Source organism: Octopus bimaculoides, chromosome 13 (genome assembly GCF_046866305.1).
Source record: "Octopus bimaculoides isolate indiv1 chromosome 13, ASM4686630v1, whole genome shotgun sequence".
Taxonomy (NCBI): domain Eukaryota; kingdom Metazoa; phylum Mollusca; class Cephalopoda; order Octopoda; family Octopodidae; genus Octopus; species Octopus bimaculoides.
Genome location: NC_142940.1, coordinates 53870858 through 53897864, shown reverse-complemented (window position 1 = coordinate 53897864; position 27007 = coordinate 53870858). Strand labels below are relative to the sequence as shown.

The 27007-nt window shown below is 34.1% G+C and overlaps 1 protein-coding gene across 2 annotated transcripts in view; it reads right to left on the bottom strand.

Moving 5' to 3' along the window:
- The window catches only part of LOC106872666 (armadillo repeat-containing protein 3), a 28327-nt gene extending 15884 nt beyond the window's left edge, over nucleotides 1–12443 (bottom strand). The window contains exons 1-11 of one of the 2 annotated variants that reach the window (XM_014919729.3): nucleotides 12289–12443; nucleotides 10357–10432; nucleotides 9867–9984; nucleotides 8655–8780; nucleotides 7667–7738; nucleotides 7040–7215; nucleotides 6107–6233; nucleotides 5103–5242; nucleotides 4145–4274; nucleotides 2753–2866; nucleotides 1319–1471 (exon numbers count right to left, since the gene is read on the bottom strand). In XM_014919729.3, coding sequence (XP_014775215.1) covers nucleotides 1319–1471; nucleotides 2753–2866; nucleotides 4145–4274; nucleotides 5103–5242; nucleotides 6107–6233; nucleotides 7040–7215; nucleotides 7667–7738; nucleotides 8655–8780; nucleotides 9867–9984; nucleotides 10357–10404 — 1204 coding nt within the window. In that variant the 5' untranslated portion in view covers nucleotides 10405–10432; nucleotides 12289–12443. The remainder of the gene's footprint in view (nucleotides 1–1318; nucleotides 1472–2752; nucleotides 2867–4144; nucleotides 4275–5102; nucleotides 5243–6106; nucleotides 6234–7039; nucleotides 7216–7666; nucleotides 7739–8654; nucleotides 8781–9866; nucleotides 9985–10356; nucleotides 10433–12288) is intronic. The other variant, XM_014919731.3, reaches the window with a different exon arrangement.
- Nucleotides 12444–27007: the final 14564 nt, after the last annotated feature.

Here is a 27007-nt window from a genome sequence, read left to right as displayed (position 1 = left end):
AATTTTTTCACACTCAGAATTGCTGAAGCATGGAATAAACTACCTGCATTAGTTGTTAGCTGTCAAGAGATTACATCCTTCATAACTGCCATGCTTCTTGAAATTCGCCAACGGTACTCTGATGCCTTGCCACCTCCCCTTTTGGATTTTTTTTTTTTAGATGTCTTATTCACTGTTCACTTCCTGTGCATATTTTATGTACTGATCATGTAGTTTTGGTTACATTTTCTGATGAGTTGTAGTGCATTTGAGCACTGTATGCAATAAGATCATTACATACATACATACATACATATATATATATAGGAGTGGCTGTGTGGTAAGTAGCTTGCTTACCAACCACATGGTTCCTGGTTCAGTCCCACTGCGTGGCACCTTGGGCAAGTGTCTTCTACTATAGCCTCGGGCCGACCAAAGCCTTGTGAGTGGATTTGGTAGACAGAAACTGGAAGAAGTCCGTCATATATATGTATATATATGTATGTGTTTGTGTGTCTGTTTTTGTCCCCCCCCCCCAGCATCGCTTGACAACCGATGCTGGTGTGTTCACGTCCCCATAACTTAGCGGTTCGGCAAAAAGTGACCCGATAGAATAAGTACTAGGCTTACAAAGAATAAGTCCTGGGGTCGATTTGATTCGACTAAAGGCGGTACTCCAGCATGGCCGCAGTCAAATGACTGAAACAAGTAAAAGAGTAAAAGAGTATATATATATATATATATATATATATATATATATATATATATATATATATATATATATATATGGCAAATAAGTAAGAAGGTTGTCCAGGTATTAGTGTATTACGGCCGTTTCAAGTGGCTCCTTTTAATCAATCAATGCAGGCATTACATCATTCTGAAATAAACTGCTCTCTTCAGTTGCATAAGACCATATAGGTTTTCCAACACACAGAATACTCCATTATATAATGGCGTATCCTGTATGTTGACAACCTATATGGTCTTATACAACCGAGGAGACCAGTTTATTTCAAACTGATGTAATGCCTGCATTGAATGATTAAAAGGAACCACTTGAAACGGCATTATGGCCGTTTCAAGTAGGTGTTAAGACGGTAGGTTGGGGGAAATGATGATGATAAGAATGTTGATGGTGATGATGATGATGACAATGATGGTGGTGGTGGCAGCAGCAGCAGTGGTGGTGATAACAATGATGATGCTGATGATGATGATTATGAACAGTTTACAATAAGAGATATTGTATTCTAGTACATGAGTCAGATTCTGGTTGGTTGTAATTGAAAGGGTTAAAGAAGGATGAAATACTATCTTAACAGGTGTAATTACTTACCCCCATCTAACACTGCCTGACGACAAGTTAAATTTTCACACATGACAGCTAATGTGTTAGCAGCAGCTGCCTGAATAGAAGAGTTTTCATGAGACAACAGAGTAATCAACATTTTCTCTACTTCTAGTTCATGTAATATTCTACGACTCTCGGCTACAAATAAAAAAGAAATTGTGAATGAAGAAATGATCATTCAAACAACTTATATTATAATTTCTTCACAAAATGAATTAGCCTTTCGATACCAACCTCCCTGAGACCACTTATGATTCTCTAGTACAAATTTCTTGTTTAACTCTTTTGTTGCTATATTTCTGTTGAAATGCACTACTTTGTATCAATAAAATTTTGAAATACAGAAGAATTTAGTAAAATAACTTTGTATTTATTAAACTAATGTCAGGAACATAAATTAAAGGAAATTTTGATTGGAGGTCTTAATTTAGACCATTTTAAAACAGGATGTTTTTAACATAAAACCAGGGGTGATTTCCTGTGGGTCTCTATGAGAAGTCTTAAAGTGGTCTAAATTAAAATTTCTCATTAAAATTTCATGTTAATTTATGCTTCAAATATCAGGTTAATTATGACAAAGTTACTTTTGTAAATTCTTCATTGAGTTTTTACACTAATTTAAATAAAGAGGGTGTAATTCAAGAGGAATACAGTAACAAAAGAGTTTCAGGAGGTGAATAAGCAGCATCATTAGAAAGTTGGATAAAATGCCTCAGAGCATTTGTTCCAACTCTGTAATGCCCAGAGTTCAAATTCCACCATGGTTAACTTTGCCTTCCATCTTTTCAGGGTCAATATAAAAAGTACCAATCTAGTGCAGTGGACTGGCACAACTGCTTGAGATTAGATTGAGATGTGTTGCTGTATATGTTCTGGCCCTTTCAGTTGTGATTGCCACACTTGCAGTGACACCGGTGCCATGTATCAATCAACCCTCAAACATTGCCTTTTGGGGTTTTTTTCTTTTCCATTGGACAGCAATATTGTCCCACTTTGAAGTGGAGATGAACTTAGAGATCATAAATATCATCATCATTTTTATGTCCACTTACATGGGTCTGATGGAATTCAATATGGTAGATTTTCTATGGCAGTATGCCTTTCTTATCACCAACCCTCTCCTGTTTCTAAGAAAGGTAATACTTTCCCCAAGGCCAGACATATTTCACAGAAGATAGGAAATGAAGCATGCCATGTGTATGACAGATTGTGCTCTTAAGACAAGGAGACACAAACACACCTCCATGCATACGTGCACACCTGTACATGACTGGTGATTAATTTCATGAACCCTTTGGAAGGATTAATGCTGTGTTGTGCAAAAAGAATAGATATTATATTGCAACTAATACTATAACCTGAACCTTTTCAAAAGGCATTATATAAGTTCATGCAAAGTATAAAAAAAAGAGAAATTACCATTTCTAGCAGCCCTGCCAATTGCCTTAGTAGCAGCACATTTAACATCAGGCAAAAGAGGAAAAACTGTATCAACAGCTGGACTTGTAACTTCTTCTTCTTTCACAGATTTCACTATATCAAATATAAAACATTGCAAAAGAAATGTATAGAAAGTTGAAAAATAAATTAAAATGATATAATGATATCCAATCCTTCCTTTCCTGGACATTAAACCACTATCTGTTGTTGTGTTGGGTTTATAGAATAGTGATTGCATAGAATATGAGCTGTGGGGGGAGGGGAGTACATGCGAGTGTGAGTGTATGTATGCATGTGAGTGTGTGAATGCTATACTATATTAATGTGGAGTGAATGGTTCATGTTGGGAAGAGCATCCAGCTATAGAAATCATGCCAAAACAGACAAATGGAGCCTGGTGCAGCTCCCCAGCTGACCATCCCCTATCATACTGTACAACCCATGCCAGCATGAAAAATAGATGTTAAATGATGATGATGACATACTCTGTGTGTACATGTGTGTAATTGTGTTATATTGTGGAGTGAATGTGTAGAGTGTCTGCTGTGTATTGGTACGTATGTATGTGTTAAATTATATACACTGTGTGTGCACATGTGCGTATGTTATATTATTGCAGAAAGAATATGTGCTATGTGTGTACGGTGGAATGAATATGGAGAAAATGTTCTCTATGTGCATGTGTTCATGTTATATTGTTATGAAATGACTATGTACAGCTCAGGTTCTCAAAGTGGGCACTACCGTCCCCCCAGTGGGCGTTGAGACGGGCCAGGTGGGCGCTGGTGCCTAAAGGGGCGGTGGTGGGGTGCAGTAGAGAAAAAGGGGGCATTGGAAGGCAGTGGATTGAGGGATGCTATGAATTTATTATAATATTATCATAGTATTCAAATTATATGTTATATTAAATATCAAATGATTTGTAGTACATATAAATTAGTAAAATATAAAATATTTATTTATACATAAAAATAGGTGTGAGGGTGCTGAGGGTATTATGTGGCTATGAGGGCGGGGCGGTGGCTCAAAAAGTTTGAGAATCTTTGATGTTCAGTAGGACTGAACCTGAAACCATGTGGTTGGGATGCAGACTTCTTAACCATGCAGCTATACCTGTACCTCCACACAGCAAAGTCTATACTTTCATCAAGAGAAATACAGTAGTAAAGCTAAGAGAAATGTGAAATAAAGTGCCTTTCTCGAGGACACAACGCACCACTGAGAATCGATCTCACAACCTTATGATCGTGATCCAAATACGCTAACCACTAAGCCACATGCCTTCACAATGAACTAAATGTGCTACTGCAATATGCAGCCAAGAATAAAATATAGAATAATTGTATTTAAAAAAATGATAAAACTATTTACCTTCTTTACCCTTTTTCCCTGATTTAGATGACTTTTTTTCCCCTTTCTTTGGTTGTACTTCTTCTTCAGGTGGGGTTTGATCTGTAATTAGAGCAATAAGTTTTCGTAGTCCAAGTCCTTCTTTGAATGTCTGAAACCAAAAATAATTTTATTTTTACACATAAAACAAAAATAATAATATAAAAATTTAGTTGATCGTATTTGGCTTCAATTTTATAGTTTTCATTAAAAAGAATTATAATTAGTAATTAAAGGGTGAAAGATTTATCTGTGGTTAAAAAACTTGTTTCTCAACCATGTGGTCTCGGGTTCAGTCCCATTGCATGGCACCTTGAGCAAGTGCCTGATACTTTAGCTCTAGGCTAACTAAAGCCTTGTGAGTGAATTTGGTAGACAGAAACTGAAAGGAAACCTTTTATATAAGTATATATGTTTATATGTACGTATGTGTATGTGCGCGTGTGTGTGTTGGTGTATGTGTGTGTGTGTGTGTGTGAGTGTGTGTGTGTATCTGTAATGTACTCATGTCTTGACATCATGTGATGTCCATAACCAAGCATCACCTTCATACAAATGATACAGCTCAATTCTAGTCTTCCATGAAAAACATGTCAGACCATGGGGAAATATTACCTTGTCTGGAAACAGGTGAGGCTTGGTAACAGAAAGGGCATTCAGCCATAGAAAAACTGCCTCAACAAATTCCATCTGACCCATACAAGCATGGAAAATCATCATCATCATCATTATTTATTATTATTATTATTATTATTATTATTATTATTATCAATGAATACATTCTCTGATTCAATTTTTGTATCATTTTATGTTTATATGAAGAAGAGAGATAAGAGGTTGTCTGTAAAATATAGGTAGGAGTAATGCAATTTTTGGAAAATGATGTAAGGATTTCACAACAAAATAAGTTTCAAACTGAAATATTTTTTATATGACTCACTTCGACTGTTTCAATATCTTCCATCATGTTTGATAAGACCATTACAGCCATAATGTGGAGGTCAAGCCAATCTGGATGACCAATTAAGTATATCATCTTATTTACAATATCCAGTTCCCTCAAAATAACACGATTTTCAACTGGAAAATAAAAATGTAAAATTTTAGGAAATTGAACGAATTTTTTTTTATGCCAATACTTTTTCCACTGCTCCTGGTTCTGTTACAAAATTTATGTTTGAAGTGATCTAAATTAAAAATTTTAAATCTTTCATCAAAATTTCATGTTAATTTATGTTCCAAAATACCAGTTTAATAATAATGAAGTTATTTCATTAAATTCTTAATTATTTTCAAAACTAATCAAAACAAAGGCAGCTTATTTCAACAGCAATATGGTAACAAAAGGGTTAGACATTTCTAACTATTTTTCTATATTAATTCTGCTTAACTAATCTCCCAGGTTTATGTACCAGACATGTTATCAATTGATCTCTATGGAATTACATAGAGAATATCTTTCCTAAAACAAGTCATTCTTTACATTCTTCATTCTTTAAGTAGTTTCTTTTGAAAAAATTATCAACAAAAGCTCATACCAGCAAGTCTCTCTTTCACATGAATAGAAATATTAAACTGAACATAATGTTGGACTTAAGATTAATTTTGCATATTATTATTATTTTATTTGTTTAGATCATTGAACTGTAGGTGTGTGTGTGTGTATGGAGGGGGGATATACACACAAATGTGTGTGCACATGTGTGTATACATGTGTGTGTGTAGCACTTTTTCACTCATTACATGCCACAAAGCCTACACTTATTTTAACTCTCTCTCTGTATCTCTCTCTCTCTGTATCTCTCTTGCTGTATCTCTCTCCCTATCTCTCTATACCAGGGGTCACCAAACTAATAACAAAATAAATTTTTTTGTTGTTGTTTTTTCCAGATTTCTGAATAAAAGAGTTCAATATGAAGGATTTTAACACCGACTGTCACTCACCATCATGGGAACATCTCTCTAAAACCAATAGAGCTAGGCGCTGTATTATAGCATATTCTGATTTCAAAAGTTCAAGAACTGGAGGAAATCCATTCAAGTCCTTCATCACTCGCTGACATTGGTAATTCTACAAGACAATATTTCAAACCATTAAATATTACATCATCATCATCATCATCATCATTTAATGTCCGAGTTCCATACTGGTATGGGTTGGATGGTTTGACAGGGTCTGGTAGTCCCAAAGTCTACATTATGCTCCAGTGTTTGCCCTGGTATGTTTTTTACAGATGGATGCCCTTCCTAATGGCAACCACTTTACAGTGTGTACTAGGTGCTATTTTCATGTCACCAGCACTAGTGAGGCCATCATATAGTCCACAAAACTATGAACCCTGAGGGGGCAACTTAACGTTTTGAGACAAGGGCAAAAAGGTGAGTAAAAGTATGAGAAAATGGGTCAGTAAATACCACAAATTAAAGTCCTAAGGAAGAATAACATTGAACACATTGTTAGCTCAATCCTTTATGTATTTGTTGTTAAATCTGCCTAAATAGACCTGAAGCACTTTGATGAACAAGTGAAAAGATGTGAATGACATATATAAATCCTGTACCTCTCAGATGAAACAAACATCAATTTCATCTACAATCCCATTGTTCAAAATGATTAGCACACAGACAAAGTTATTTATTGTGCAGTTGTCTTAAGTAGCTAAGTGATCATGTGATCAACCAGACTATCAGATGTTGTTATACATCACTGGTCACAATGCACTTTGTTTAGTTTTAGCTTTCCAACGATGCCACCCAGATGGTCTTTAATAGGTGAACTTCACAGTCATACTTAAGTACAAATAATGCTTAATGATTCAAGGATGGATAGACTTTCATTGTTATTGATTTAGGATCTATACATAATGTTTTACTTACCAATACCAACTGGGATATAGCCTCAATAGAATTCTTTTGGACATCAGGATCATGATGGCTAAGACAATGTATTAAAGGTTCAAAAGCTTGAGAATTCAATATTTCTACTTTGCTCACATATTCCGTTGATAAATAATTCAAACCCAAAGATGCAAATTCTAACACAACAGTTTCTTCTGCAGATGAAAAGATGATATAAATATGACTTTAGTTTATTTTCTAAATAAAATATTCTTATCATCATCATCATCATCATCATCATTTTAATGTCTACTTCTCCATGCTTTCATTGAAGCAGATTTTCTATGGTTGGACACACACACCACCACCACCACCACCATGGGGTGCGGCTTTTAAGCTGGTATATATATATATATATATATATATACCAGCTTATATATAATATATATATATATAATATCTGGGACTTACATGTAGGAATTTGGTTGCTGAGTAATAGTGGTGTAATAGTCACTGGCTTTGTTATGGTTTTGTTATGTTCAATAAACAGTATCAAAAAAATATCAATCTTTAATATGCTATAAGATACAGTGTTGGCAAAAGAAAACTGATTATGGCAGTGCAACAAAATAAATGTATGATAATATATCGAAACTACTTTATTACCTTCAGACTGAAGAAGTGAAATGAAAGTTGGTACACAGTCTTTCCTTTTTCTCAATACTTTACGAACATCAGCTGTATAAGGGAATACACTTTAAAATTTGAAACAGAAATTTAAAATATCATGTATTTTTTTACATTTCCACTGTAAATATTTTTAAAATCTCTCTCTCCTCTCTTTCTCTCCTTCTCTCTCTCCTCTCTTTCTCACTCTCTATCTCTCTCTCACTACCTCTTGCCATCACTGTGTCCTCATCTTGTTTGTTGTTAACACAAGGTTTCAGCTTATTTACTCTCTAGCCTTCATCAGGTGTCCTGGTAGAATTTTGAACCCAACCCTGGGTTCTCATTCCTAAGGCATTTTCTTGCTGCTGCTGCCGCTGCTGCTGCTGCTGCTGCTGCTATTATTATTATTATTATTATTATTATTATTATTATTATTATTATTATTATTTATTCAAAGCACTGCCTGGAATTGAACTCAGAATCTTGGGGCTAGTAGCCTGCATGCGATAGCATAATGGTTAAGAAGCCCAATAGCTAACAAGCCCAAGATTCCAAGTTCAATTCCAGACAGTGTCTTGAATAAATAATAATAATAATAATAATAATAATAATAATAATAATAATAATAATAATATCAGCAAAAAAATACCTTAGGAATGAGAACCCAACGTTGGGTTCAAAATTCTACCAGGACACCTTACGAAGGCTGGAGAATAAATCAGCTGAAATGTTGTGGTAACAACAAACAAGATGAGCACACATATCCATCCAATGTAAATAATGTAAATAATGGGTTTGCTAGTTTGACAGGATCCAATGAGCCACAGGACTATGTCAAGCTCCAATGTCAGTTTTGGCCATTGTTTTTATGGTTGGATGCCCTTCTTAATGCTAATCAGTCTACAGTGGGTAAATCATTTGAAACAAAGGTAGTCTTTTTCAAAGGAAATATGGTAATAAATCGGTAAAGGTCAAATAAACATACGATGTGCACACATTGTAGCCAGTGCTGCCAAGGCATTTCGGTGAACAATTCTGTCTTCATTTTTCATCAATTCCAAAAGTGGTTCACAAGCATTCAGATCTAACAGCGTTTTTTTGTTTTCATCATCTAAAAACAGAAAAACAGAAAAAGAAATGCATACGTATTAGACAGTTAACAACAATCAGGAAATAGACAAATGAAGCTGACACTACATCATGAGTATTAGAGAATTAATCAAACATTTTCGGTAGCAAATACTGTCATCACTGCTGCTGCCGCTGCAGCTGCCACCACGACCACCACCATCACCACCATCACTACCTCTTCCATCACTATCATCATCATCATCATAATCATCACCATCATTGGCATCATCATGATTTTACATCCACTTCTCATGCTCGCATGAGATAGATGGCTCATCATAGCCTACGTTAGTTTCTACTGAAAGTCACTGCCCCACTAGAGAGATCAGGAAACCATATTTTGCTCATATGTCCTAAATGTTTGCCCTTCCTAACACCAAATACTTTACAAAATGTTCTGGGTGCATTTTATCATGGCATCAGTACTAGAGAGTTTGTCATGTTCCCTCGAATTCCCTCAAACTTGCATCGTCTCCTCTTGTTCAATGTGTGTGTGTAGACCATCACCACCACCAATGGTATAATCACCACCAATGGTATAATCACCACCAATGGTATAATCACCACCAATGGTACAATCATTATACCACCAATGGTATAATCACCACCAATGGTATAATCACCACCAATGGTATAATCACCACCAATGGTATAATCACCACCAATGGTATAATCATTATACCACCAATGGTATAATCACCACCAATGGTATAATCACCACCAATGGTATAATCACCACCAATGGTATAATCACCACCAATGGTATAATCAACCATTACTGCCATTATTACCATCACTTCCACCATCTGCACAACCATCACCACCATACCCACCACTATCTTAATGTCTGTTTCACCATACTAACCTTGGTCGATGGAGTTCTCAGTACAGTCTCTTTCAGTGTAACACACATGTATCATATTTCTGAGATCCCTGTTCTCAGATCTCTCCCTCCCCCAAAAATAAGATGGTCCCTAAACAAAACATTACATATCACCCCCTCAATCTTGCACACGCACAAAAAAAAAAAAAAAAAACATACTTTACAAACAAACAAACTACTTACTTTTAACAACAAACTTATAGATAGCTTCACAAGCATGTGCCTGTACATCAGCTTCAGAACTGGCAAGCATCAGAACAGCTGTACCAGCTTGCCTACTTTCAATCAATATTGGGTCAAACTGAAACAATAATTTGTCACAAATTAATTATTTCCCCATTTGAACTCCACATATGTAAACAGAAAGGGGTGAGATTTAAAATGTTCAAATGACCCACCACCACCACCACCAAAGCTCCATGCAAATGCTGTCTTGCTTCCACAAATAATGAATTTGTAATACAGTAATAAATTTTTATTGAAAAAAATATGAGTCTTTAAGGATTTTGTTCAAAGTAAATTTAGTTGTAAATATATTTTCATAGGGAAGTAAGATTATTAAAAAGCAATGAATATAGAAAAAAAGTAATTTATGATTTTAGGAAAGAGATATGTTGGATAGAAAAGTTAAAAGTTAGTGATATGCACAAATTAAAAATGAATATCAACTTACAACATCTTCAGCTAGAAGCTTGTCTTCTTTCTTTCCCTTTTTTACCATACTGAAGATTTATAAAAAAAAAAACTGACTGAAAAATGAAACATGTAGCAAAGAAGAGAGTATGAATTACTGAAAAAATATCTAATTAGTTTTCAAAAACCAAATAAAACAAGAAATTTAACATAATATGTATGTATGTACACATGTATTTATATACATGTGTCTGTGTGTGCATGTATGATGGTACATGGCTTAGTGGTTAAGGGTATTTGGTTCATGATCAGAAAGTCATGAGTTCAATTCCTGGCAAGGCACTTTATTTCACTTCATTCCTGTCCACTCAGCTGGCAAAAATGTATTTCAAAGGACCAAACTGGTCACATTTTGTGTCATGCTAAATCTCCTCGAGAACTACGTTAAGGGTATGTGTGTCTGTGGAGTGCTCAGCCACTTACACATTAATTTCATGAGCAGGCTATTCTATTGACAGAGTCAATTGGAAGGCCCGTCTTCATAATCGATGGAGTGCCAGAATGCAGTATATATATATTCGGTCATCCCATAAATAATTTTCCTGTATGAGTCTCATTTTCAAGGCTGTAGTTTCCAGCTCAGAATTTCTGGAACCACCATTGGCACTGGCTTATGCTTCTTGTCCAGCCCCCATATACTGCATTAATATTCCTCACACTTGTTGCCTTTATTGAACTCATAAAGCAAAATATGCCAAATATACTCCTTTTTAACCTTCATTATAGCTTTAAAAAAATAACAGTTAAAATCGAACTGCACTCTTCAAAACTTGCACTAAGAATAAGCAGAAGTTAAAATTACTACCTGCTTTTATAGCAAGTTGATGCAGGTAGTTTATCCCATCCCCCTCCAACTTTTAGTTCATGCAATTGTAAAAACTGCATTATTTATGGGATGCCCCAATATATATATATATTGATTTAGTCATTGAACTCTGGAAGAGTGTAGTTGAACGAAGCTCCCCCAGTACTTATTTTTTTAATCTGGAACTTATTCTATTGGTGTCTTTTGCCAAACCGTTAAGTTACGAGGACATAATCAATATTGGATGTCAGACGCAGGGTTGGGGAACACACGAAAAGACACACACACACATATGTATGATGGGCTTCCATACAGGCATTAGTCAGTCCAAGACTATAGAAAAAAATACTTGCCCAAGGTGCCGTCAAGTGGGATTGAACTCAACGGTTCAAATGTTTTTTATATATTGTCTTTCATAATCACACTAGCTTTTGTTGTAAATTTATTGTATTACCTTGAGAATTTGCTCCGGTATGTGCTTGATAGATACATACATTCGTGTGTGTGTGTGTGTGTGTGTATTCTTATTAATATTTAGCAGAAGCAACAGAGTGACTCAAGGTCCGAGAGTTTCGTGTGTTGGCACTTAATAAGAATTTAGTGCGTTGACACTATTATTGATAAGCGCTAACGCACGAAACTCTCAGACTTTGAGTCACTCTGTTGCTTCTGCTAAATATTAACAAAAATGGTGAAGGTAAAGAATACGCACATCATCCGTTTTCGGAGTTTAGGGTTAGGGTTACGTCGAAAACGGGTGGTGTGCGTATTCTTTACCTCCGCCACAAAAATATACATGTACTCATATTTTAAGTTCTATTTTGTTTTTGTTTACCTCACCATACCTATTTGTACGTATGTATGTATGTCCGTACATATGTATGTATGTATGTATGTATGTATCAGGCACATGTCCGAATGTGCAAGCAAATTCTCACAAAAACGCATATACATATAAACAGAAAGGGTGCAGAGATAGAAAGATAGACTGTTCCTGACGTTAACAAGTTCACTGGTTGTGTTTTTAACCCTGAGTTGAAAGGAAACCTGTCATGAACTGCAAAAATAAATGAAAAATAGAAATAAAACTAATGATAATATTCTTACTTTATGTAATGTTGTGATTTATGTGGCTACTGAAAGTCGGCGCTGTTTTATCCGTCTGATGTTACAGTGATTATACAATACTTTGGGATTGACCCACTCTGCAGATTAGGAAAAAAACACATGCGTTCAATGTTATTGTTGTTGTTGCCTCTGACAACGGTTGCTATGGGATAAAATATGCACGCGTGTATATAAATACGTGCGAGGATCGAAACCCTTTATTCGTTTATTTAGTAATGCTTGCTTATGAGTTAACAAGGAAATTTCCTACGTGGTCGCTCTACCTCCGACAAATAGCAGCTAAATATCCCTGAAATCATTACTCACCGCTAATTAATTAAGGAATAATATATCGAATATTTAGTTTTTGAAACCAATGATTCATAGAAACTGTTTATAGGAGGAAAGAAAGTGGAAAAATAAGAATTACGTAGGCAATAGCGAGATTTGGAGAGATTTAAAATACGGACAAAATAGGCGCGAGCATGGCTAAATAGTTCGCAACCACGTAGTTTCGAGTTCAGTCTCAATGTACGGCACCTTGAGCAAGTGTTTTTCTACTATGGCCGTGGGTCAGCCAATGCTTTGTGAGTGGATTTGATAGACGAAAATTGTGCGGAAGCCCTTTATATATAATTTGAGACAGGTTATAGACCACCGGCAATAGTGGTCTAAAGAAACGCTGTGAAGCTAAGGCCTTTATGGACGTGAAACCTTGGGTAACCCCATAGACCGGCCATAACTATCGTTACGTAGTTATTCTATTCTATAATTTAGAATGTGCTTCTCTTTCGAATTTATGATTTACTGACGATTCGTTGCCAGTACCACCTGACCGGCCCTCGTGCCGGTAGCACGTAAAAGCACCCACTACACTCTCAGAGTGGTTGGCATTAGGAAGGGCATCCAGCTGTAGAAACTGCCAGATCAGACTGGAGCATGGTGCAGCCATCTGGTTTGCCAGTCCTCAGTCAAATCGTCCAACCCATGCTAGGGAGGGAAGCGGACGTTAAACGATGATGATGTTGATGATATATAAGCGCAGGTGTGGCCCTGTGGTAAGAAGTTTGCTTCTCAATTACACGGTTCCAGGTTGGGTTTATTAGTTGTGTATAAATAACGAACAACAACTTTTGTACAATTAACAGAAGTTTTATTCATTGCACATAGAATTTTTCATTTTGGTCTTTAAATGATGAATACAAACAATAATTTATAATTGCAGTTATGACAAAATAGCTAGTTAGTGCAACTCCATGACTACACTCACAATTGGAGAAATATCATGTTAAATTCAAGACAGCAAATCTGTAGCTGCCAACTTCTCAGTTGAATAAGCAGTTGTTAAGACAACTATTGGCATGCCATTTCTGCTCTGGTTGAAAAACAAAAATGAGAATGTTGTTTTCATAGTGGCGGCCTCCAACATTCTGAAGTTTTAGCACAAAAATTCACCTATTTATAAGCCCCATTTGCAGAATCTGGAAGGTTCTAGAAGGTTGCATCACATGACGGCTCAATGCTGATTGGTCAGTTAATCAGCCAATCACATGAAACAGTTATGGCTTTGCTATAACTCTTGGTAATTCAGTTTCGAATCTGCAACAATGATGAATAAAAACCAATTCCAACAATTCAGAAAATATGGTGTCAAAAGGGTTAAGCATTAATTGACAATACAAACTTACAGAAACATTAATTTCAATCATTTTTATTAATTTATTTATTTTGGCATATCAGAAATTTTAACAATTAAAGATTCTGACCATTAGCTCTTTTAAAACCATCCTGCATGAAGCTACACCTGTTTGATACAAACTTCCAGTTTTGTTTTGGCTCTTTTGATACCAACCCACCCAAGTTCTATCACACAAAATTCCCATTTTAAAGAGATCTAAATTAAAACCTTCATTCAATATTTGATGCTAATTTATGTTCCAAACACCAGTTTAATAAGGATCAAGATATTTTACTAAATTCTACATCATTTCCAAATTTAACTGAAACAAAAGTAGTGTATTTCTACAGAAACATGGTCACAGAAGTGTTAAAATGGTCTAAATTAAAACCTTCTTATAAATTCTCAAGTTAATTTGTTTCAAACATTGGCTTAATAAAGACCAAGATATCTCGCTAAATTCATCCTTTTTGAAATTAATTGAAACAGAACAGTTTACTAAGTTCTTCATTATTTTCGAAACTAATTGAAACAAAGCAGTGTATTTCAAGAGAAAGATTGTAACAAAAATGGATAAGGAAAGAAAACTCAGACAAAATAAATCTTTTGAATTTAACGTGCTTTAATAAGGATTATATAATGTTATATATATAGTGACAGACTATATGTTTTCTTTTCTTTTATTGTTTAAGAATTGTCACATGAGAAAATTTCTTCAAAAAGTTTGTGTAAATTGTTGTTGCTGTTGTTCTTGTTATAGTTATATCTGAAGCACAATCATCCAGTGGATTCCAAGCTGTGATTTTTATATCCCATTGCCAGAATCATTGCATTGTGTTCTCAACTGAACGTTCTCACTTGCTTTATTTCACTACTGCCTCAGGAAGAATCATTTATTTTGCTTGAAGATGCATGCCTGATCTGAAATGTCACTTTCATGGCAAAATTATACAGTATGTGTATACATATGAGTGTGTGTGTGTATATATGTGTATATACATATATATATATATATATATATTTCACTTAGACATTGCGATACTAATAAACCAGGTGTAGAACTCAATATACATATGCTTCACAGTGATGTCTTAGTCAAGTACAGAGTGGTAATAGGAAAATGAGATGACAAAGGAATAAATAGCACTTCATATTTGAGGCTCTGATAAAGCTATAAGGTGTTACTTAGGCACCTAACTATGACTCCACTGGATCTTATAGCAGAAATAGCTATAAGCTAACAAAATTCATAAGATTATTATTTATTTTGTCATCTCATTTTCTTATATATATATATATATATATGTGTGTATGTATGTATATTATATACACATATATATATATATGTATGTAAGTAAAATATTTTTTGAATTATATTTTAATTCTTCCATTTTTCTGTCAGTCACAGCCTTCTTTGGTTTGGAATACATTTTTTTAAAGTGGATAGGGGATACAATTTTATGGTGTTCATCCTTAGAGTCCATGTGAATAAATGAGGACTCTAAATGTCTAAGTCGTGTTCACTCATTCATACATGAAAGTTTCTTTTCATTTAAGATTATTAATAGGATATGCTAAAAACCACTGAAGTTTTAATTAATAATCTAATAATTTTAACAATCAATCATTCAAAAAAATGACAAACAATGTCATTATATTGTGCCAATACATTGAAAGGTTGGGTGTTTATTTTAACTGTTTAAGATATTCATTTCATCATTTAAGAATGAATTTAGATGCCAGACTCAAAGAAATGAAGTTCATGATTATCATAATCATCGTTTTAATGTTCACTTTTGTATGTTAGCATGGGTCAAATGAAGTTCATTGATGCAGATTTTCTATGGCTGGATGCCCTTCCTGTTACTAACCCTCACTTGTTTCTAAACAAGATAATATTTCCCCATGTCTGGACATGTTTTTACAGATTGGAAATGAGTGTCACCACATGTATGACAGAGACACTCAGTTACAACTATCGCGTAATGTCAGAACAAGGAGACACAAGCACACACATGGGTATACTTATATACACACATGTGATGGTCATCTTTCAATTTCTCTCCACCATACCCACTCGTAAGGTTTAAGTTGACCCAAGGCTATATACAAAGTAGAAGACACTTGCGTATGCATATATGTATGTGTGACTTAGTATGCGAGTTCATACTTCCCATCTTCACTGGTTGTAAACAAATCCTATGTAGTTCACAGCAAAAGAATGTCAAGACTTCTTAACATGTTGCATTATCTTTGTAAACAAAAAGTTTATTCATACAGAGTTGTTTGTTTCCGGTTTTCTATGTAAAGAATGTCTGGGCTGTTTATCGTTTGATAAACTGGGAGATTATGACCTCAGTTGGAAACAGGTGCAGACTGGCATTAGAAATCTCTGCTCCAACATACTTTCACCTGGTTTTCCCATGCAAGCATTGAAAAGAAGTTATTAAAATAATGATGATGATGATGATGATGATGATATAACAGCTGAGTTGATCATGCTCAAGTTTTGTTGTTGCTAAGAAACATTGGCTTTTTTATGTAAAATAATTTACATACTTCTAATCTGGTATCTAAAATTCATTATACAGGTTTAAAATGAGAAAATAATACAAAACCCCATTACATAGGCATAAAACGATGACAAATTTTTGTCATGGTTTTCAGATTGATTAAAAATTATTAGTTCATTAAAAAGATAGTAACTTTTGGTACATCTTTTATAATGTTTTAATTTTTTTAAAAAAAGCCTTTTTGATTTCCAAAGGAAGCTCTTGATAAAACCTTCATATGAAGGTTAACAAAATGAGGTATATTTTTTGATAAAGCAGAGAACTGTCTTTATTTAACTCCACCTTTTATGCATTAACCACTATTTTAATTGTTATTCCATAGTTAAATCAAGAGTGATCCAATATATATCAGACTATTATCTCAGGAAAATTATCAACTGGAAATTACAGTTTTCCAAAATCTAAGAATAAAATTCAAAATCAGTTGCCTGCGAAGCAAAGCTTATAGCAATCACATATCTGAGCATATTTTTGTTCCAAAACTTTACTGCATTTAATAATTATTTTCTTCCTTTCTCACATACATTTTTTTTTATTCATATTAACAATATGAGAAATGTCCAATTATTCTTTTATGGAAGTCAGCATTCCATTCCAAAAGAACTTCCATGGAAAAGGCAAATAAGAAAAAAGAGTTACAGAATTTACTATGGTCAAAGAATAGATTCAACTAAAGTGATTAAATTAAAATATAGATTAGTGTATTTTCATTTCACATTAACAGATCAGAAATTTAACATTCCTAAGAAATGGTCTCTAACAAAATGGTAAAAGATATACCAGTGTGTAGAAGAAATATTTGGGGAGTGATGCAAAACATTAAATAAAAAACAATATGGTTTTTTTTGTTAATGTTAAAAATGTCATTCCTCTTGTATATATTATGCTTTTTAAATATATATTTTTAATTTATTTTTTGATACAAATGTGAACTTAAGGTAATAGTTTATGTCTCTGACTGCATGACACAAATCTTTGCAGACACAATGCCCTATTTTCCTTCCAACATGTGCATAAAAGATTCATCTGCAAAGAAAGAATTTAAAAAACTGGAATAGTTGACATCACAAATTCAGCTGTTCAAATGAAAAACATCTTCATAAAGACATAGCCAAAGCTGTACTTCGCAGATACTCTTAACCACACACACAAAACGATGTAACAAGACCACAACCAAGGCAGGGATACTTTTCCATAACTACAAAATATTTTAACTCTAAACAGAAGCTCTCAAATCCTTAACAGGTGAACTACTGTTTCAGTCATTCTAGGTCACATAAAAATAGCATTGTTCACTTGATAAGACTATCTTTCACTTAACAACACTCAAACATCCTTTTTAACATTAAGCTGTGTCTTATTTTTTTTCTTTTTACTGATAATGTTGGTAGCTATTCCACTTATATATGTATATACACACTTCTAAATTCACCTCTTTTTTCGTCGTTCCTAATGTTCCAGCCCCAGTGCCACACTTTATATATTACTGGAACAAACTTCGACTCTGGTTTTCTCCTTTACCACTAATAATGCAAATGAACAATTAACCTCATGTAATTATTGATTTCAAAATTTGGTAACAAGATCAGAAAGCTTGTGGGAGGGATTAAGTCAATTATATTCAGTGTTCAATTGGTAGTTATTTTATTGACCTCAAAAGGATGAAAGGCAAAGATGACCTCAACAGAATTTGAACTCACAATATAAAGATGGACAAAATGCCATTAAACATTTAGCCAGTGTGCTAATGATTCTGCCAGCTTGCTACCTTAACCTCATATAATTATTTTTAGTCCTTAATTTAGGGAGGCTTGAAATAACAGTCCCCTTCTTGAGACAATATACTCTTTCTACTATAGAAACAAGGCTTGAAGTTTTGTGGGAGGAAGCAAGATTATTACATTGACCCTATTACTTGATTAGTACCTATCTTATTGTCCCTGAAAGGATGAAAAGCGGAATTTGAAGTTAATAATGGTTTCAAATTTTGGAGGAGGGAACTAGTTTATTACATCAACCCCAGTGCTTAGCTGGTACTTATTTTATCAACCCCAAAAGGATGATAAGCAAAGTCAACCTAGGTGAAATTTGAACTCAGAACATAACACAGTAATGATTCTGTCAGCCCAACACCTTAATAATAACTATTTCTAATTTTGGTACAGGGCCAGTAATTTTCAGAGGAAGGGTTAGGGTCGATAACATCAACCCTTGTACTTGACTAGTGCTTTATTTTATCAATCCCGAAAGAAGGTAAAGCAAAGTTGGCCCCATCAGGATTTGAACTCAGTATGCAAAAAGCCAGAACAAATAATGCAAAGCATTTTTCCACTGCTCTAATTATAATAATAATAGTTTTGAATTTTGGCACAGGGCCAGAGGGAAGTCAATTATATTGATCCCAGGACTTATTTTATTGACACTGAAAGGATAAGAGACACAGTCACCCTCAGCAGAATTTTAGCTCAGAACGTAAAGACAGACGAAATACCACTAGGCTTTTGTCCAGCATAGCTAATGGTTCAGCCAGCTTGGCACCTAAAAATAATAATTCTTTCTACAATAGGCACACGGTCTGGAAATTTGTGGGGAGGGGGATAGCGGATTACATCAACCCTGAAAGATGAAAGGCAAAGTCAATCTTGACGGGATTTGAACTCAGAAAGTAAAGACAGACAAAATACTGTGAAGTATTTTAACCAGCATGCTAATGGTTCAGCCAGCTGGCTGCCTAAATAATAATAATTTCAAATTTTGCTACAAGGGCAGCAATTTTAGGAGAGGGGAGGAGTCGATTATATCGACCCCATTGTTCAATTGGTACTTATTTTATCAACCCCAAAAGGATGAAAGGTAAAGTAGACCTCAGCAGAGCTTGAACCTAGAACGTAGTGACAAGCGAAATACTGTAATAATAATAATAATGATCCTCTCTACTAAAGGCACAAAGCCTGAGATCCTTTTTTTTGGTGGGGGGGGGGGGGGAGACCGACTAGTCAATTACATCAACCCCAGTGTTTCACTGGCAATTTATTGACTCCCAAAGAATGAAAAGCAAAGTTGACCTCAGTGGAATTTGAACTCAAAACGTAAAGGTGGATAAAATGCCATTAAGCATTTTGCCCAGCATGCTAACGATTCTGTCAGCTCGCTACTTTAATAACAACTGGTTTTAACATAGGCACAGGGCCTGAAATAGTGGGGTAGGGGTTAATCACTAACAACTTCATTAGTTGGCTGGTGCTTTTATTTTATTATCAACTTTGGAGATATGTAAGGCAAGATTTTACCTCAGAATATAAAGGGCCACATCCAGATATCACAAAGTATATGTCTAACGCTCTAATATTTCTGCCAAGCCCAATAATAACCATAATAATGGTTTCAAATTTTGACACAGGGCCAATAGCTTTTGAGGAGAGAGGGAAGATAATTAAATCGACTCCAATGTCCAACTGGTACTTATTTCATCGACTCTGAAACAAAGACAGGCAAAATTAGCCTCAGTGGAATTTGAACTCAAAACATAAAGACAAATGAAATGCTGCTAAGCATTTTGGCTGGTAGGCCAATGGTTCTGCCAGCTCACCACCTTAATAATAATAATAATAATAATAATAATAATGGTTTCAAATTTTGGCACAAGACCAGAAATTTTTGGGGAAAGGAATAAGTCAATTACATTGACCTCAGCACTCAACTGCTACTTATTTTACCAGCCCTGAAAGGATGAAAGACAATGTCAACCTTGGTGGAATTTGAACTCAGAACATAAAGACAGACAAACTGTCACTAAGCATTTTTCCCCGTTATGCTAACGATTCTTCTGGTTCACCACCTTAAGAAGAAAAAGGTGATTCACTTGGACAGAATGTAATGAAACTTGCCATGACATCATGAACAGCAATTATGAAACTTGTAATTATGAAATCTATATGCTGCCATTCACATATTGTTGTTTAAAATTAGCTGAAAAGGAACCTTTTAAGACTAATCAAATGATAGAGATGAAGATGAGAAGTATACCATCGATCTTTAAAAGTGTTACCATATGCGTATTACATTTATATGATGTATGTCACAGCATTAGTGTTTTCAATAAGTAAAGAACATGTAGATCATTTAACCATTTCGTCCTTGACACCTTACAAGTATATGTAACACATGAAAAAATAACTTGGAAAACTTCCTGGATACAACTGAACTGTAGTAACCATAGTTTCTTTGCATAACAAGACAATTCACTTATCAGCTTCATTATTAATAAATACTAGCTAGCTAAGACTTTCAGTCTGTATACATTTCAAGCATCACAACCTGATTACTATTCAGCACAACCAATCACATTTACAACCTAAAGACACATAGAAAACTTCAGTTCTGATAAGTCTGACACATTAAGGCTTTTCCTTGCATATTTCTGGTAATATGACATCAACATTCAGTATTGAAGACAAAAATGCTAATTCAAATAATTGATTCATCGTGCAACAGTAACTAACACAAAAATCCATTTAATACATTGTGTTTGTTTTTTACTATCAACATCACTAAGAATGTACTATGCAATTTACTTCATCCATCATATCTAAAACTGTATCTTTCTAGAACTCCCTACCTGTCTGTGTTTCTTTCACTAAACATTAAATTAAGAAATTCAAACTGAAGATAAACCATGTTAACTTGAGTTTGGTAAGAACATAAATGAGAGAGGGGAGGAGGTTAAGACAGTTCTTACAAGAATCAATATGTTAATCCAATCTTTTCATGATTACAATTGATACCGGATGTTTGAATTAACAGAAATTAACACTGAAGTAGATTAGAGTTATTAAGCCACAAAAAGAAAATTTACAGCACTTTGGGAAAGTGTCTTCTACAAACCTGGGATGACCAATGCCTTGTGAGTGAATTTGATAGGCAGAAAATGTGTGAAAGCCCGTAGTATATTTTATAATATATATATATATATACACAGACATGTGTGTGTGTGTTTTAGGGTTTGTCTCTCCCCACTCCCCCCTTGACAATCAATTTTGGGTAATGTTAACTTAGCCTGGTAACTTACCAAAAAAAAATGATAGAATAAGTACCAGAGTAAACCCAATCAAGGTTGTGCCCTAGTATAACCACAGTCCAATGACTGGAACAAGTAAAAGATAAAAGACTTAATGGACACTAACAAATTTTGAATGAGCTTTCAGAAACAGCAAATAATTTTCAGATACTAATAACATTATTATTAGTCGTTATGCAGTATTTGTTTGAAGATTTGGAGAGCATTATGTAGAGTAATGAGGGGGTTTAGCTGTCATTTGGGTTAAATCATTTGCAAACAACTATGCATCTACTGGTGTTCCATAAACTTAAAGAATTTCAATTAGTCCACTAAACGATTAAAACTAAATGAAGAATAAAGCCATCCCCCACAAAAAATATTCAAGATTCACTTATATATGAACCAACATCCATATTTAGGTATCAACTAGAATGTACTCTAAGTCATTTTCTGACCAATGTGTTGTTATGCCTATGGAACACATATCTGTATATTAAAACATCCATTCTAGTCTAAATACTTTCTTCCTAAAGACAATTTTTAAAAAAGAAATAAAACAAAACAATTTCATTCATAGAGGAATATGTAAGATGTATTTTTCTTCAAATAAAAGGAAAACCAACTTCAAATTTTTTTAATTTCCAGCACATTGAATATTGTGAAAATATAGATCTGCAAGATATGAAAACTTTGTTTTCGTGCCAATCAGAGACTCATTTTGCAATGTTTTCTCTCATTCATTTCTTAATCGGGAATAATTTCTTTGCATCTACTTGCCTTAAACATTTGTGTCTCATATGGAGTCTTCCAGTTAACATTTTGAACATTTTCAACCTTGTTTAGTGTAATAGAAATTTTAAAAAAGTACAATTAACGTTTACGAGTGAGTATGACTTTGTCATATGTACTATGTTATCACTAATTGTTTTAGGTGCCTGTGCAAGCAGGCATAGACACAATCTCCCTGTCACAATCCAGTGGAACACCCTGAATATGACAACTGGAGGGAGAGGGAGGGCTGCACCAGTGCCTGGTTGGAGCAACATGAAATGAAGTGCACTGTTCAAGGACACAATCCACTACCCAATCCAGGAATTGAACTCAACTTTATGATCAGGAGTTGAACACCTTAACCATTAGGCCACACACCTTCACAAAAAGAAAAAAAAATCTTATTTGGAAAGTTCTTTAACAAATAGATTTTCATTCAATAACATTTTTTTTTTAATTATCAATGCTTTTTGATTATCAGTATATGTTAATGATTAATATTCCTTAAAACAAACTTGATATTAATTTATCAGTAATTCATATAAGAAGAAATATAACAAATACACAATAAAAGCACATTTTTCAATTTCAGGTTTGGTTACCAAGGCAGCTGGGAGAAGAAAATATGCAACATCAAAAACAAAAACATTACTGAAAGAAAATGATTTATCTGAAATTGTAACTTATTACAATGTTGTAATCATACTAATTAATCAATGAAACAGAAACTAAAATAATTGTATGCATATATCTAATTCATATACTGTCAAATATTTTCTTCGTTATGGAGCATCATATAAGATATCTAGTTTTTTATTTTATTCCCTAGTATAATTATATTCAAACACATTTCTATTCTACTTCCTTAACTCCACAATATGTGGCCAACTCTGACCTGCTATATCTAGGTTTTATTATTTTTGTACCACTAAAACTTTTTTGCAATTCAATAACCAATATTACACTTGTACCTTGATACGGTTAAAAGCTCTATCATCAACATTTTCCAAAGATAATTTGTTCAAGATTGCAGAATAATTTTAACCATCTTGATACCAATCCACTCAAGACTACCTCTCATTCTATGATACAAAACTTGTTTTCAAATGATATAAACTAAAACTTAAATCAAGGTTTCATGTTAGTTTATGTTCAAAACACAAGCTTAATAATCACAAAAGTTATTTTACTAAATTCTTTACTATTTGCATAACTAATTTAAACAAAAGCAGTGTATTTTAACAAAACTATGGTAATAAAAGGGTAACCAACCAACTGCTACTTAAGTATGACGTTACTCTAGTCTACAACTGCCTTAGTGTTATGCAAAATGGTGTGCAGTCAGAAAAACAAAAAACAAAGAAGTATTCTAATTAAGTACATTTACAATATATCACAGATAATCTAAATTAGATATATTCTAACATCATAAGTTCCAAGAGGTTAATGCAAGTGAACATTTCCTATTTTGTACGCAGATATATCACCATCTTCTAAATTATTTTTGGCATGTTATATGAAATAAGTGCATTGTGTAAGGTAATAAAAAAAGAAAACAAGAAATGTCTAAGAACCATTCATGGAATACTGAATGAATATATTTATTTCTAGCAGTCATATCAACCCTTTATCATTCAGATTACTGTCAAATGTAATGCTTAGTTATATTTTTTTAATTAATCATACCTTGTCTCCTAGCTTCAAGATATTCATGATACAATGGTTTATTTTTAGAATCACATTGTAAGGTAGGTGGTTTGAGCATAAAACAGATAGAATATTTAGGCCTGATATAGCCAGTCTAAATGCTAAAGGGTTAATTTGCTCCATCAAATGTTACTGATTCTGCTTGTTCTTTGGTATTATTCCTTTTAATGGGTCCATTTTCAGAAAGTTCATGTGTGTTATGTTGGCAGTAAATATAGTATGTTACACAACAGATAATAGTTATGTGACACCAATGTACTTCCAACAGATGTGGCACTTCACCTGTTATCAAAGTCCAACCATTGGGTAAGGAATTAGGCTCCACTCTACCATGCTAAATCAACTTCTGTACTTGTAACTCCAGAAGGACAAAAGGCAAAGTTGACCTCGGTGGAATTTAGAACTCATAAAGGACTGGAATGAAAACAAAAATATTTTGCCCCAACACCTTAACTGTACTATTTATCTTATCAATAAGTTACAATCCTAACAATTTAAATTTTAATTTCATTAAAACTGTAAACAATTATTTTTCTACAAGGATGTTAGTCACATTTTTAAAATTTTCTTTTTTTAAAATACAAGTCAATAAACCATGAAATGGTTGGTATAGGCAAGAGACTGTCCCATGCTGAACAGCACAATGAAATACTTGTGATCAGATTTGAACCCGTGATATATCATCATCATCATCATCATTTAACATGCATTTTCCATGCTGCATGGGCTGGACAGTTTGACAGGATCTGACATACCAGCAGACTGCATTGAGCTCAAATGTCATCTTTGCCATGGTTTCTATGGCTGGATGCACTTCCCAACACCAACCACTTAAAAGTGTACAAATACATACATTTTAGTAAATCCTTCATTTCCAAAATGAACTGAAACAAAGGTAGTGTATTTCAAGAGATATATGGTAACAAAAGGGTCAAATATTGGAACTGCAACCATGTCACTGATGGGTTAACTTACAGGATATCAATAAGAGGCAACATTACTTTCACAAATACAACTCAACAACCCATCTATAAAAATAATCAGTTTCAACTGTCTACAGTCAAATAATAAAAAATACTAATAGAATCATAAATAAAAATAATACACTCCAAGTTAGTGAAAGCTGTAGTCATACAATTTGGAATTAAGTTTGCTGAGAGCTTCCTTCCATATGTCTTAACCAATTTTGTGAAAGATTTCCTTCCATCATGTATGGAATGAGAGAAGCTGTGTTCAATATTCTTATTACTGATTTAATATCAACTTTCCATGAAAACAACATGAAATAGTTCTACATTTAGCTAATAAGCTAGGCTGGTAAAAATTAAATAATGTGTTTAAAAGGAAAGAAATAGCAAAATGCTTTGTGGCAGGCATTCAACTCAAAATTATTGGGTCAGTAAGTTCAGTACAGGATGTTAACCAACCAGTCTTTTGTAGTGTAATCAACATTTTCTTTTTGAGGGAAATACACAAACATACAGTAAGTTCCAAAGTGATACATTTTTTGTGGCAGTGGGGACGAAGGAAGGAAGAAAGGAAGGACTGGCTGCCAATGCTGATTGTGCTAATGACTTGAGGAAAAAACAAAAAACAAAAAAATTGGTATTAGTGAATAATGATAGAAAAGCATGTACAGAAAGTAGCTTCGATTGCAGCTAAGGAACAGACCTGTTGGAATTACATAAGGAGTCATTGTCTTAAAAATTAAAAAGTAAAGGAGTTGTGGTGTTTGAAAAGCAGAATTCAATTCATTAGGGATGGCCACTATAAATAATGAAATTTTAAAATATAATTTAGCTACTAGCAATAACCTTCCTGCATCAGCTGAAATTTAAAATAAACATACAGGAAAATGTGAAAGAAAGTTCAGACTATTGAAATAGAATAAATGAATGAGGTTCTACGTAGTATTTCTGATAGAGTAAAAAACGTTTTTCATGTGCACAAACAATATGCAAAGATGAGCATGGATTATATCTATGTATATATATATATGGATTGCTGAGAGAAAACTATCTCACATTATGTAAGATTTTATGCAGGCTATTCAATGGATATATATTAGTTCATCGAAACATGAGAGGGCTATTATTCAGAAAAACAACAACATAACTATTAAAAAGAATGAAAAGTGCAAAGTAACACACTCACACTTTATGCAAACATAAGATGAAGGTACAGTATGGTAGGCATCAGATTCTAGTTATACTGTGATAATATTTGTTCAATACTGTTTATATAGGATATAGAGAGAGGAAGCAATGTGGATTATGTGAAACATAAGGACAAAATAAGAGCACTGCAGAGATAACAAATTTCTACCTCTCTCCAACAAAGACAATCATGGACACAATTAGGAGAGATGTATTAGCTATGAGACTCAACCCCAATTAAAATAAAGTCAGTAGTTTAAATCTTTTCCATCATCATTCAGCATCCATCTTCTATACTGGTGTGGATTGGACAGTTTGACAAGGTCCAATAGGTTTGAAGACTGTGTCAAGCTCTAATGTCTGCTTTGGCGTGATTTCTATGACTGGGTGCTCCCTTAATACCAACCACTTTATAGCATGTTCTGAGGTTTTTTGTGTGTGTGAGTGGCAACAGCACTAGTGAGTCATGCAGTTTGCAAGACTAGGATCACTTTTGACTGAGTGGGGCTACAGTACAGAGAGAGGTGGCTTTATGCTATAGGATGAGAGGTTAAAGTGTGATAGAAGCCAGAACAAGTTTCCTGCTGTAGAGGAGCTACGCATCTACTCACATTATAAAAGAGAGGGTGGAGATTGAAAGAGATAAAATAGTGGTGATAAGATGTCAGGATGATGCTATACGAGATACATGTTCTGAAAGAATGTTGGACAGTAGACAACTGAAAGTTTAATAATAGTCTCCATACAAACATAGGCAAAGAAAACTAGAATGGCA